Source organism: Ovis canadensis, chromosome 9 (genome assembly GCF_042477335.2).
Source record: "Ovis canadensis isolate MfBH-ARS-UI-01 breed Bighorn chromosome 9, ARS-UI_OviCan_v2, whole genome shotgun sequence".
Classification (NCBI taxonomy): Eukaryota; Metazoa; Chordata; class Mammalia; order Artiodactyla; family Bovidae; genus Ovis; species Ovis canadensis.
In genome coordinates, this window is record NC_091253.1 from 65,057,062 (window position 1) to 65,072,502 (window position 15,441).

A 15,441-nucleotide genomic window follows, 5' to 3' on the forward strand; every position below is an offset into this window, starting at 1 on the left:
ACAGCCTGTAATTAATTAAGAGACTATGACAAATTGATTTGGTTAAAGTAGAACAAAACCAGTTTCAGCAGGATCGGGTTTGTTTCTTTTTAAATTATAAATTCTGTGTTCGCCATTTGCCTTTTGACCACCGAAAACTTTAAGTCTTGTGCATTTTAACTGGTAAATTTGCTTATTTCAAAGTAACAAAAGACATTTTCACAAGAACTGACCACTTATATTGGAGAAGGAATTGGTAACCCACTCCAGTATTCTTGCCTAGAGAATCCTGTGGACAGAGGAGCCTGGTGGGCTGCTGTTCATAGGGTCGCACAGAGTCAGACATGACTGAAGCGACTTTGCATGCGTGCATTGGAGAAGGAAATGGCAGCCCACTCCAGTATTCTTGCCTGGAGAATCCCTGGGACAAGGAGCCTGGTGGGCTGCTGTCTGTGGGGTCGTACAGAATCGGACACAACTGTTTTTCGGAAGTGACTTAGCAGCATCAGCAACAGACCACTTGTATATGAAATTAAGTAAAGTCTAAAATTTAGATGTTTAACAATAAGAGCCATTGAATATTTTGACTATATTGTCTTCTGTTCTAGAAAATGGAAGTGTCCAAGTTGGAGAATTGTTACCTTGCAAGATTTGTGGAAGAACGTTCTTTCCAGTGGCATTGGTGAGTTTTCCTTTGGCATTTGATAGAGCTTTAGTGGTTTAATACTTCAGAAGAGTGGCAAGATATATAAAGAGATACTGGCTAATGTTCTTTGCTCAAGAGTACCAGTTCCATCTGTTCGTTCTTGCAGAATACTTTCTTTGCTTCAGAGATTGATTGGTTTTTTAAATTCCTTTGTTAGGGTATTAAAGTATTCCTTCCCTTGTGTGGCTGTTGATGAAACCAAAACAAAATACTCTTAGAAATACTCTTAAAAATAATGTATTTAAAGGAGGAGAAGGATATGATGTTTTGGATTTGCTTTAAACCTCAGGAAAAAAAGCTGGGTCTTGAGATCAATGAAATAAGATTGTTTAAATGTTGGTAGTTTTTGAGGCAGGGGATCAGTAAATGGAGCTAATTATACTATTTTATCAGTTCTTACATATGTTTGAAATATTCCAAAGAAAAAGTATTTTAATTAAAACTTCCTAAAATACATTATGCATTCATTAGAATGCAAATACATTTGTATGCAAATACAAATAGAAGCACATCTTACGTTAATATAAAATATCTAGCTAAATAGAGAATAAGAAAAAATCAGTATATCATATATTCTGTTTAACTTTGAGTATAAATAGGTATTTATGAATATTTTCATTTAGAATAAAGATTTTTCTTTGAGTATGGCTCTGCTGTTTAGAGTTCTGTCACATTTTATTTTATATCCTTACTGTTTCCAGTTTTTCTTTAAAGCAGTGAGAAGGAAGTAATCATCCAAAATGGCCATCTGACTACAGACTTCTCTTAAATATTAACAGCTCTTTAATCCTTTCTTGCCCATACTTAGTTAAGTCGCTTTTTGTTGTCATTGATTCACTGTTTTTCAAACCATTTTCAAAACTTTAAGCTGAGTTTTCACAGGGGGGTATATCTTTTTTGGCTCTCATTTATTTAATATTTAAATAATCACTGTCAGTTTGTATAATATATCACTTTTTGGAGTAGGTGCTACAGTCTTTTGTTATATGCTACTCAGTATGAGGACAGCCATTTCTAGAAAGTTGCCTGATAACATGCTTTTTTTTTAATATATAAGAAATTTTGTTCTAATAGTTATAATTATTGCATTTGTCAGAATGAAATCTGAAAACAAGTATGTTTTACAAATATGTAAAACAACTGAGTATTGATTTTGTTTGAAAATATTAGAAGCTTTATAACATGGAATCAAATAGTTCTGTTTCCTGTTTTCCTAGATAAAGCTTAATATTTCCAACTTGTTCATTGTTTATCAAAACAGAAAAGAAAAAAGTGCATTTAGAATACTCTGTGTTGTTAGCCAACATGTTTTATTTAGGGGAAGGAGAACTATTATTTATCCAGTTAATTTGAGATCAATTAAGAGAGCTTCCATTGTAATGGCTTTAAATGAGTTGGAAACCATATTTTTAAAAAATTACACATACAGAAGAGCTATAGGAATGGAACACTAGATAGCACAAGAAAAATCCTTGGTGAGTTCCAGAAAGGGGGTGGAGATGATTGTGGAGGAGAGACAGAACATGACCGCCTTGTCCTGTGCTGTCGTAACAAACTCCTGTTATGTGAGCTTGAGGAGAGCAATCCAAACTACTATGGTTATGTTAGCTTTCTTAATCCTATTGCTAAAACATTTTCCATTTACATTCCTTTTTCTAGTATCTATTTTCAGGTATTTAGTAATAAAGATAACTTTTTTGCCCCCACTTAAATAGCTGTGTCTTACGTGCATTAGCTTCCATGTTCTTAGCAGTGTGAAAACCAGGAGAATATTAAATAACTGGCAATAAAATTTTGGGAAAATATTTATATTTTTCTTGTTGTGAGAAAGATAACTTATAGCATGTTTATATATATATATATATAGTTAGCTATTTAGTTAAAGGAAGCAATGTCTTATTTAGGCCTTATTATTATTTATCTTCAGGTTTTAAACTGGTCTCCAATGACAATTAAAATTTTATAGTCTTTTTGTAGAAAAGAAAATGATATGTTGTATTTCTTTATTTGAACAGAAAAAACATGGACCTATTTGCCAGAAAACTGCCACTAAAAAACGGAAGACTTTTGATTCAAGCAGACAAAGAGCTGAAGGAACTGATATTCCAACAGTGAAACCTCTTAAACCTAGGGTAATTCTATGACCTTTTGAATAGTATAAACCTTGCTGCCATGTGTAATGAAAAAAATAATCTGTTATGCTAAGATTGAAGAGTAAGCAGAATTCTGTGTCATGTTCTCAGTTTAGACGTTATCATAAACTTGTTTATTTTGAATTTCAGCAAAAGGGAGACCAAAGTACTGTCCAACTACAGTGAGGTTTTCGTAGCCTTGGAGAGTCAGTTCCTGAGCTATAGGCTGAAAATAATTGAAAAGTCTTCACATGTTCATTGTAACTCATTGTTCATTACTTTGGTGATAGTTTATGTCTCTGTTACTAAGTAGTGTAATCCACGTAGTATACAAAAGGAAAGCTGTTAGTTACAAATGCTTTAGCCTAATAAGTATTATCTTGATTGATTTTTCAGCATTTGTGATCTTAGTATGCCTTCTGGGGAGAAGTTTTATCCATTGCTCAATTGTCCACAAATTGACCACTGTTAGCTTACTTTCTTCTTTGAAACCAAGCAAGAAATCTCCTGTGCTAGCTAATCTCACCTTAATACCACCTGTCGTGATATTTTATTTGCTAAGAATAAATCACATAAATACTTTAACATATTTTTAGAGAGTCATTTTAGTGCAGTAGTCAAAATTTGAGTGCCTGATTTATATGTTTTTGAAATAAACTGTTTTCAGTCGTAATAGCTTTTCCCAGTGATACCGGAAAGCATTTCCCTCTGGGGCAGTTAATCGTACTAGTAAAGTCCTTTGATTGGAGAAGGCAATGGCACCCCACTCCAGTTCTCTTGCCTGGAAAGTCCCATGGATGGAGGAGCTTGGTAGGCTGCAGTCCATGGGGTCGCTCAGAGTCAGACACGACTGAGCGACTTCACTTTCACTTTCACTTTGTACTTGCATGCATTGGAGAAGGAAATGGCAATCCACTCCAGTGTTCTTGCCTGGAGAATCCCAGGGACAGGGGAGCTTGGTGGGCTGCCGTCTATGGGGTCACACAGAGTTGGACACGACTGAAGCGACTTAGCAGTAGCAGCAGCAGTAAAGTCCTTTGATAATAAAAAAGAGGTCAGTTCATCTTTGTTTTTCAGTCTATGAATATTTAAGGGGAGGCTGGAGAAGCTTGGACAAGGTGCATACATTATTTAGTTTTCTGTGGTAACCTGCCAGATATGTGATTATGTCAACTTTAATTAGCCTACGTAAACTAATCAAATCTTTGGAGGCAGTATGAAGTAGTGAGTTTGAAAGCTGGCTGAATAGTCAGACTGCCTGGATTTACCCCTGGCTCCCCTTCTCTGTTGTAATGGGCGAGTTTCTTAATCTATACATCTGTTCTCTGAAAAATGGTGATAGTAGTTATCTATCTTGTGGAATGATTAAGGGAATTACATTAAGTTTATCCATGGTGATCTCTCAGTAATTTTGTGTTTTTAATTGGAGGACAGTTGCTTTACAGTGTTGTGTTGGTTTCTGCCATACAACAGCATGAATCAGGCATAGTGTGTATGTGTGTGTATCTCCCCTCACTCTAGAGCCTCACCTGCCCACAGGGCTGGGCGCCCTGTGTCGTACACGGCTTCCCGCTAGCTCTCTGTTCACACGTGTTAGATAGTTACACACGGCTTCCCGCTAGTTCTCTGTTCACACATGGTAGATGGTTATACACGGCTTCCCTCCAGCTCTCTGTTCACACGTGGTAGATAGTTACACACGGCTTCCCGCTAGCTCTCTGTGTCACACGTGGTAGATATGTCAGTGCTGCTCTCTCAGTTCATCCCACCCTTTTCTTCCCCTACTGTGTCCACAAGTCTGTTATCTACTCCTGCCCTGCAGGTAGGTTCATCAGTAACCATTTTTCTAGATTCCATATGTGTGTTAATATGTGATGTTTGTTTTTCTCTTTCTGACTTCACTCCATGTATAACAGACTTTAGGTTCATCCACCTCAATTCAGGTGACTCACATTCATTATTTTTGGGGGGGGGGGCTGAGTAATATTCCATTGTGTCTGTGTATATATATATATATATATATATATATATATATATATACACATCACAGCTTCTTTATCCATTCATCTGTGGATGGACATCCAAGTTATTTCTTTAAAAAGGAGGTTTGTAACTTTAAAAAAAATTAATCTTTAAGAAAAAGCCAAGTAAAAACTTACTTTACAATAAGTAGTTTTATTTTCTTGCTTCTTAAAGTGTGGTCCATAGAGCAGTAATAGTAGCACTGTTTTGGAAACTTGATGGAAATGCAGAATCTCAGGTTCCTCCCAGACATACTAAATTAGAATCTGCATTTTAACAAAATCTTGGAATGAGTCATATGCATATTAATTGGAGAAACAGTGTATAGAAGATTTTAAACATCATAGTATGGGCTTCCCAGGCACAGTGGTAAAGAATCCGCCTGTCAGTGCAATAGATACAGGAGATGCAGGTTCGATCCCTGGTCGGGAAGATTTCCTGGAGGGGTAAGTGGCAACCCACTCCAGTATTTTTGCCTAGAGAATCCCATGAGCACAGCAGCTTGGCATGCAGCAGTCCATGAGGTCAAGAGTCAGTTGGAACTGAGCGCACACAGCTGTCACAATGAGGTTTGCAATACAGAAATCATAAGCAGAGTGGAGCAAAGTAAATACAGACTCCTATTTTTGGAGAAATTCAGGCGTATTCCAGGGACTACAAACAAAATATGTCTCTCTCTCCTCTCAGAGTTGCTTTGTCATGTCTGTAGCCATTCCTTCTCCAGGGGATCTTTGCAGCCCAGGGATCAAACCTGGGTCTCCCACATTGTAGGCAGTTTCTTGACTGTCTGAGCCACAAGGATATGTCAGAGTTGCCCAAAGAAACTGAGATCCGGGTAGAAGAGCAGGAAGTTGCTGGGGCGCCCATGGCCTAGAATCGGAGAACCTGCCACCTTACAGTTGAGGGGGTCTCCTCACGCTGAACGGTGACTCCTTAAAGATGAGGGTATATCTGAAAGTACATATCCCTTGTTTATCACAGCAGAGGCAGGAACTGGGGTGAGCTGCAGGAACTTGGAATGAGCTGAAAGTGGAATGAGCCTGTATGAAATTGGACAAAAGCCAGGAGGGAGGAAGTGGGAAGAGGCACTGAAATTTGAAGAGGTCCAGAGCAGAGGCTCTCAGAAAGCACTAATGGAAAAGATAATACCCTTTCTGAAGGTGAGGGGGCCACTTTAAAGTGTCCTGTGTTTGAAGTGATTAGTGTAAGAATTGAGGGAAGTATAGAGAGCAGCAGGCCTGCTGGACACGTGTTGTTTTAGAGAAGCAGAAGAGGAATGTCTGTGTGATCAGTTGTGTTGCGTTCATAATGACTAGTTCGAAAGTTGTTTTCTTGTTTTCTATTTTTTGAAAGAGTTTTTAAAAGATTGGTGCTTTTTCTTCCTTAAATGCCCACATGTATTTAACAGTAAAGACAGGCATCTAGGCCAGGAGTTTCCTTTGTGGTTCTTTTAATAATAGATTCATTAAAAAGAAATAAAAGACTATCATTGTTGTAATGGGATGTAATGTTAATATGCACAAAAGTTTCATATTTCAACAAACAACTCATTGAAATATAAAAATGATTAAAAGATTCTTATGAAAGAATAGCACAGAATATAAAATATTTAGAAATTAGTCACTCAGCTGTGTCTGGCTCTTTGTGACCCCAAAGACTGGGGCTCGCCAGGCTCCTCTGTCCACGGAATCCTCCAGGCAAGAATACTAGAGTGGATTGCCATTTCCTTCTCCAGTTTAGGAATAAACCTTATAGTAATAAAAGTGGAAAACTTTCACAAAGAATACTTTAAAAAACTACTGAAAGACCCAAACATGTCTTCTAATGGAAATATATCGCATTCTTAGATAAGTAAATCTCAGCTAAATAGAGATTTTAAGTTAAGTTGTATATGAATGTAATGTTTAATTTTTCCAGTTAAAATATAGTTTTAAAAAAAACAAGTTGAATCTAAAGCTCAAATGGAAAAATACACGTGTAAGAATAACCAGAAAAATTGAAAGAGAAGCAGAATAAAGTAGAGTTAACATTTGTTGTTTAGTCGCTCAGTTGTGTCCAACTCTTTTGCAACCTCATGAACTGTAGCCTGCCAGGTTTCTCTGTCCATGGGATTTCCAGGCAAGAATACTGGAGTGGGTTGCTGTTCCTTCTCCAGGAGATCTTCCTGATCCAGGGATTGAACCCGCATCTCCTATGTCTCCTGCATTGGCAAGCGGGTTCTTTACCACTGAGCCACCAAGGAAGCCCTTGCTGCTAAGTCGCTTCAGTCGTGTCCAACTCTGTGCGACCCCATAGACGGCAGCCCACCAGGCTCCCCTGTCCCTGGGATTCTCCAGGCAAGAACACTGGAGTGGGTTGCCATTTCCTTCTCCAATGCGTGAAAGTGAAGTTGCCCAGTCGTGTCTGACCCTCAGTGACCCCATGGACTACAGCCTTCCAGGCTCCTCCATCCATGGGATTTTCCAGGCAAGAGTACTGGAGTAGGGTGCCATTGCCTTCTCCGAAGGAAGTCCTTACTGAATATTAAAATATAAAATCCCAATATTTAAAACACGAGTCTTGACACATGCAGTTGAAACAGTGGAACACAGAGTTCAGAAATAGGCCCAAATGCCAAACAGAATATGATAAAAGTGTTGTCTCAGTTCATTAGGGAGAAAAGTCAGTAACGGATGGTGAGACAGCTGCATAGCTATGTTAGAAAACAAAAAATAAAGTTGAGTCCATATATCACTCCATACATCAGGATAAGTTCCAAATGAATAAAGGTTTAAAAATCTTAAAAATGAAACCATGAAAGGGCTAGGTAGAAACATGGAAAATTTTTATTTTACCTTGGTGTGAGGTTGGACCTTGCTAAGTGACTACAGATATGAAGACAGTAAAAGAAAAAGTGAGTTAAACTGCATTTAAATAATAATTCTGCATATCAGAGGACACTTAGACAAGGTTAAAAGAGATATATTATGGGGGAGGGGTGAGGCTAGTCTATAAAAAAAAAAAATTACTTGAAGTTGTTAAAAACAGAAAAAAGGCCAATAACCCAATAGATATGTTGACCAGGCTTTATAAACACACCACAGAAAAGGCAATACAAATGATTCTTAATGATATAAAAACATGTTCGTTTTTACTCATTATAGGGAAAAAGCCAGTTAAAAACCACAGAACTGTTTTTTCACCTCTCTCATCAGTTTAAAAAAAAAAAAAACACAAAATGTCAGTATCATACATTGTTGGAGAAGCTATGGGAAAATAGGGAAATAACATCCTTAGTGGTGGGTTAAATGTTTGTAACACTGACAGAAGGCAGTTTAGCAGTGTCTGACACAATTTATTTAAAAATTGCATATAAATACAACTGCCTAAAGTTTCTTTTTAAAGTTATAACTTTGGGAAGAAGATCATTTAAGGACTCCTGATAAGAGAACATTTAAAATATTTTCTTGAGTTTTGTTTCACTATATTAAAAACTGTTTTTGAAAACTAGGGGTTTTTTTGTTTTGTTTTTTAAATTTGTTTACAGCCTGAACCACCAAAGAAGCCATCTAATTGGAGAAGAAAGCATGAAGAATTCATTGCCACAATAAGAGCAGCTAAAGGCCTTGGTCAAGTGCTGAAAGAGGGTGGCAAACTTCCCCCACCTCCTCCACCATCTTATGATCCTGGTATATGGCATATTTTGACAGAAAGTGTTCATATGGGGACAAAATATTGATAGTATTGGTAGAATTCTTATAAATTTTAAGATATTACTAAACTTAATTTATAATAGTTGAACTTGATGAAGCATAATCTTGGTAAGTTTCCTATAAAATAATGGTGACAGTCCAGGCATTTAGGCTTAAAAAGACACAGCAGTATTGAACATAGAAATTCATTATATTTTTATGTCAGTACTTCTATTTAAACTTTTTCTCTCAGTACTTTTGTAAGGCATTTAATATAATTTAAGAATTATTGTAGTTGTGTAGTGTTAGTTGCTTAGTCATGTCCGACTCTTTCCAGTCACATGAACTGGAGCCCACCAGGCTCCTCTGTCCTTTGGATTCTTCAGGCAAGAATACTGGAGTGGGTGGTCATTTAGTATTTAATATAATTTAAAAATTATTGTAGTAACTATTAAATGTTCCAGGAAAACATTTTAATCATGCATACTGTCAGTTGAAATGTAGACATTCAGTAAGATTCAGATAGTTAAGTTGCTTAGTTCTTTGGTATCGTCTCATCTAGAAAGGGGAATTAAATAATAATCTTGCTTCTAAAAATATATTATTCTAGTGGGATAACCACCATATAAACAGATATTACTAAATTTGCCCTATATTCATGTATTTTTATATTTTCTTCATTTGGTGGGTAAAAGTTGCTTTTCTATCCTTACCAAAAGCAAGGCAAAATGCTGGCAACCATATATGAGATAATCAAGATACTGAAAGATTTAAAATAGCACCATTGACATATTGCCATTGGGTACAGAGTAGCCTTAAGTAGTAGTTATTTTAATATAGCAAGTTACCTGCTTTAAAATTGTGTCGTCATTCTAGATTGGGATTAATTTGTTAGTAAAGGGAAAGTTAGATATGATCCTTTATAACATTTTATTGTAGAAGAGAGGTTGATAAACAATTTCTATAAAGGGCCAATAGTTAATATCTTAGGTTATTGCAAGCCATAAGGTCTCTGTTGCAGCTGCTCCTTTCTGCCACTGTTTCTAGAAATCAGCCACAGAAAATATGTAAATGGATGTGTTCCAATAAAATCTTATGAAAACATGTTGCAGGCAAGGTGGATTTGGCCCATGGGCCCTCGTTTGCCAATCCTGTTTGAGTCTTAGTAATTAACATTAATGCTTTGAGTAACTCTGGAATGTTCTATTTGGGTGTGAGTCTCTTCTATTTCTGTCTTGATTTTCCCCATGAAACTGAATTCTCTCTTTGTTTTAGAGGTGTTTGTATATTTTATCTGATTCAACCAACATAGGTATATTTCTCATGTTTGCATAAGTCAGTGAGAGAGAGAGAGAGTGGCAGTTCTTCAGGATAATTTGAACTTTAGAGATTTTTTTATCTCTTGGCCCTAGCAAAACAACTTCTTTGTCATTAGAGGTTTTAGATGTATTTCAATAGTTAGCAGGACAATTTCTGAGCTTGAGATGAGTGTAAATTCTAAAAGGCAAACTCCATCTGAAAAAGTAAGCCTTTTGAAATAAATTGATTTTTTTGTGACCTTGCTAAGTTGTTATATATTTATTTATTCTTGATATCTCATAGATTTGAAATCTTTTACACTGCTACAAAATTTGATTCTTTTCTGGGATAACTTTAAGATTTAATTTTATGAGAAATTTTGTTTATCATGTACATTACATTTGGGAAGCATATTTAATCTTTGAAGCATTTGCTGTTTCTTAAACTTGAATTAATTATGTTAATGAGATATATTTTTATCACTTCTTCCATCTGTTGGGACCTCTAAAGAAAATAAAACTGTATAAAGTCTTTTACATTATTTCTTGACAGCTTTCATCTAACCAAAATTAAAGATTTTAACAGATGAGCCCAATTTTTAAAGTATATTTTTAATGTAATGTGTGGGCTGCTGTCTATGGGGTTGCACAGAGTCGGACACGACTGAAGTGACTTAGCAGCAGCAGCAGTTATTACTACTTAACCTAGTCTACCATATAAAAGATATATATATATGATGAAAACATATAGTATTATAGAGGCAAAAATGAATTAACATTTTTCCTTATTTTTTTGTAGTGAGGATTTATTGTTTTTCACCCCTTAAATTTGATTCTAAGCTAGAAGAAAATTGTGAGTGCATATGTTAGCAGACTTGTTTTCTTAAATGTCTTTACTAAGTTCCGATAAGTCAGGTTGGGTAGTTATAAAGAAACAAGTTTTTGCTTCACAAACACTGTGTATACATCTTAAGTTACTGTTTATAAAACTTACAATTCTTTATGTCTCATTTCAAGTATTTTGTTACTAATCTGTTTCTTTTTCTATTTTAGACTATATTCAGTGTCCATATTGCCAGAGAAGATTTAATGAAAATGCAGCTGATAGACATATAAATTTCTGTAAAGAACAGGCAGCACGTATTAGTAATAAAGGCAAATTTTCTACTGATACCAAGGGAAAATCAACTTCTCGGACACAGGTAATCCTTGTAATCATTCCTGCAAATAAATAATGAGGTGATTTAAGTTCACGGTTTTGTGTTTGTTCTTTTTTTTGTGTGTGTGTGTTTGTTCTTTACAGAACATTTAACTACAGTTTTCTCACCTGCTAAAATTTATATATTAACGTTCAAGGATTTAATAAGAAATTTAAATGGCTATTTGAGAGCAAAATTTGAAGTAGACTTGATTTAAAGAGGTATTAGGGAGAAAATGTTAAAATCACTACAGCAGATTCGGAGGAAACTAGAGGGGTTAGATGAGTGAGAAATTGGCAGTAAAAATTCACGTTCGAAAATCATGTGAATAATGAATATTTTCGTGTGATAATGTGAGTAACACATTTCAGGAAATGAAAACATAGGTTCAGATCCAGACTTCTACTTTTGAACTTTCAGGCAAAAGTGACATTAATCATATGTAAGCCTTTATTTCTTCACCTGTGAAGTAATCTGCATAACTCTTGTGAGAAACAAATGAAATGATGTATGTGAAAGTGGTTAGAGAACCACAAATCATAAGAAAATTTTGTAATGTGTACTTTAGTTTTGCACTACTGTTGTTTTTCTTTAAGTATATTGTTACATAAAAACTTAGACAGCATTATGTAGTGGTTTACTGGTGGGTTAGTCGCTAAGTCGTGTCTGACTCTCGCAACCCCATGGGCTGTAGCCTGCCAGGCTCCTCTGTAAGCAGATTTTATTTTTCGCAAAGCTTTCATTTGTTAACTTTTCTTTTGGACTGTAAATTTAGCAAATGGGAATAACCAAATTCACTTATCTTGTTACGTATGAATAAAATATTGGATTAAAAGATCCCATTGCAATTGAGACCTCCTTGAGAGAATCCTGCTATTGAATTTCTGTAAATATTTTTGGAAATAGAGCATATGATTGTTACCATCATTGTGGGGAAAGAACACCAAAGAAAACTAATTTTGAAGAATTTCCAAAACAGATGGCAAACAAAGCATATCTTTTAAACAGTTTAAGAACACCCAACAAGATCTTTAAGAATAAAATAGTAGAGTAAAGGAAATATAATAGGATGTGTATATTTCAACAGTGTGGTGCCAAATGACTCATAAATGTAAAATCCAGGTAGTTTTTAGTTCCCACCTTAAATTTTCAGTTCTGATTCCATGCCCAGTCATATATATTTCTTTCAGTCTAATTCTGTATTTTTTCATCTGTGTTCACTCATTTTTGAGTAACACTGTACCAAGTACTGGATCCATATGAGTAAACTAAGTAGAATACTTTTCCTAAAGTTGCTTAAATGCTTCCTTATCATATTTAGCAACTATAATCTGGCCTTACTACATACAGCCCACTACAAATACAGTAAGATCAGGTTCTTGTAGTTAAAGAAAAAGTTCTACCATTCAGTTAAGCTTTCATAATTCTTCTTCGTTAGGAATTTTATCAAGTTCAAGCATGGCTGTATTAAAGTAGACCCATGAAGACAGCAGACCAAATAATGTCATCTAGTGTATGCTAAATTACATATTGTTCTTTTAAAAGAACAAATTAAATAACCCATGCATAATTTAGATCTGCATCAGATTAGGTTAGGTTGAATAACATGAGTTTCAAGCAACACAGTAAATATTTTGTGTTTAGGAATTTTCAGTATTCTGATTGATTCTTACTTACTCTACATTTAAAGTAGTGAAGTTTTAAGTCTGAAAATGTGCTATTCAATTGTTAATAATGTTTTCTGATTATTAAAGGGCTTTCTATTCTCTGGGAAATTAAGTATACATGTATATATATTAAAAGTTATCACCATAGTTAATATTTTAAATATTTATCTCTAAGAACTTATTTTTTACAACACTTTTATTCTGTCTTTTTTCTTATAGTTTTCCCCAGTTATTTTATTTTATTTTTTCTGGTAAATTATATGCAGGAAAAAATGCACAACACATAAATTCATGTGTAACCACAAGAACATTGAGAAATAGACTGTTCTTAGTCTTACAAAAGCCTTACTGAACTATTTCAGTCCCAGAATGTAATGTTCTCTCACTCTCAGCCCCAAGCATCCATGAAGTAGTCACTATTTTGATTTTATATGAAATCAATTTTGGCCTTTATTTATAGTCTCCAGACCATGATGTTTTTTTATCTATGATAGCTAGCTTTATAAATATTTTTCTTAAAGTATAGTTGGTTTCCAGCTTGTAGCTCATCCAGCCTGAGATTTCTCATGACATGCTCGTTTTTCATGATGTAGGTTAAACAAACAGGTCCACAGCAGAGAGCCCTGTTGTACTTTCTTGATCTTGAACCAATCCATACAGGGTACTAACTGTTGCTTCTTGACCTGCATACAAGTTTCTCAGGAGACAGATAAAATGGTTTGGTATTCCCATCTGTAAGAGCTTTCCGCAATTTGTCGTGATTCACACAATCAAAGGCTTTAGCCTAGTCAATGCAACAGAGATGTTTTTCTGAAATTCCCTTGCTTTCTTGATAATCCAGTGAATGTTGGCAGTTTGGTCTCTAATTCCTCTTCCTTTCCTAAACCCAGCCTGGACATCTGGAAGTTCTTGGTTTGTATAATGCTGAAGCTTCGCGTGCAAGATTTTAAGCATGACCTTGCTAGCATGGGAGATGAGTGCGATTGTCCAGTGGCTAGCACATTCTTTGGTACTACACGTGGAAACTGGGATGAGTATTAACCTTTTCCAGTTTTGTGGCCACTGCTGGGTCTTCTGAATTTGCTGACATAATGAATGCAACACCTTGATGGCATCATCCTTTACGGTTTTGAAAAGTTCTGCTGGAATTTCATCATATCTACTAGCTTTATTAACAGCAGTTCTTAAGGCCCACCGCACTCCAGAACGTCTGGCTCTGTGTGACTAACCGCACCATCATAGTAATCTGGTTCATTAAGATCTTTTTTATACAGTTCTTCCGTGTATTCTTTCCATCTCTTCTTGATCTCTTCAGCGTCTACTAGGTCTCTACTACCATTTTTATCCTTTATTGTCCCCATCTTTGGGCTAAATGCTGCCCTGGTCCAAATAAATAAATACCTTCTCCCATTTTATCAGAAATAAAAAGTATTTGTGAACATAAATATTTTACCAAGGAAATGTAATTAGGTTTGTGATCTGTATAAAAACACATGAAATAATCACCTCCTTAATACATGGTAAATGAAACATGTATTGAGTATAACTGTAAAAATAGATTTTGTTCTTCTGATCATTAAAATGAATTTATGCAAAATCATTGTTAGCTAGAGTCATCCTGAATGCCTAACAGTAGAATTTCAGCTTGATGTGTAGAACAGATAAAATACAGCTCAGTAAGGAAGGAGTCATATTATCTAGGTCAGGGGAACAGCCAGTTACTGAGAGATATATGAGGATGTTTTAAACAAGAGGCATTCAGAGTAGTATGAGGAGTCAGTAACAAAACTAACCTGACTTGTTCTGGTGGAAAGTAATAGAAAATACTGTAGGAGATAGATACAGTTGGGCTAGGTTCTCATCATCTCAGAAAACCTGACCAAAAAGCAGTAACAGGCGGTCTAATACAGAGCAGAAAAACAAAGCACTTTTTGAAAGAGATATTCTGCCTTTTTCTCTTTATAAGCCATTAAGTTAATATAGAGATACCTAATATATACATTAAAATCTTTATTCCCAGTGTATAATGCTGCTGGGGCTCTTCCTGCCTAAAACTTGACCTCTCACTGTAGATTGTTCTCTGTTTTGATAATTAGCAAAATGTGAATGAGTCACCAGTCCTGTTTCTTAATCCAATTTTATTGACCATATTTTTAGTAGGCATGCCTCTAATATTTTGACAAGTCTTTGTTAGGTCTTGTTTTCCATAGTGTTAGTTTAAAAATCTTTCCTAATGATATTTTCATGGGAAAGACTGATACTACAGGAAATACCTCTTAGGTTTTCCAAGAAACAGTATATTTGTATGGCTCCATATTCATTTCCAAAGTCTCCTAGTCATTTTGTTCATTTGACGGACGGTTATTGACGGTTTTCTAGTTGCCAAGTGGTTAAGAAATAGAAGTTTCTGGCATTATAGTGTCAAATGTGCTTGTTATTTGTGTGTGTGTGTGTGTGTGACCCTTTTACAAGATTGATAAAAGGTCAGATACTGAATTTTGAAGAGTTACAATGTGTGACTTTAATGTTTATGCTTAGCCAGCAGTTTTTAATAGCAGAGCATCTTAAATTTTATACTGATAATAGGTTATAAATATGATTCGATTTTTAAAAGTTGGGCTTAAAGCCAGTTTTTCTCATAAAGTCCTGAGCATAGGGCTCAAGTACACAGGCAAGCACAATAAACACCTTATAGTTGGCGTACACAGCTAGTGCTAAGACAGTATGAGTCTTAATTCCTGTTCTGTTAAGTTGGGGTGTAACCCTG

At 35.5% G+C, this 15,441-nt stretch overlaps 1 protein-coding gene across 2 annotated transcripts in view; it reads left to right on the top strand.

Annotated features, from left to right (window-relative positions):
• ZC2HC1A (zinc finger C2HC-type containing 1A) overlaps positions 1–15,441 on the top strand; it is a 47,683-nt gene that overhangs the window by 13,698 nt on the left and 18,544 nt on the right. For both annotated transcript variants that reach the window (XM_069601072.1, XM_069601073.1), the window contains exons 2-5: positions 588–661; positions 2,701–2,817; positions 8,366–8,507; positions 10,862–11,010. In XM_069601072.1, the coding sequence (XP_069457173.1) occupies positions 588–661; positions 2,701–2,817; positions 8,366–8,507; positions 10,862–11,010 (482 nt within the window). The remainder of the gene's footprint in view (positions 1–587; positions 662–2,700; positions 2,818–8,365; positions 8,508–10,861; positions 11,011–15,441) is intronic.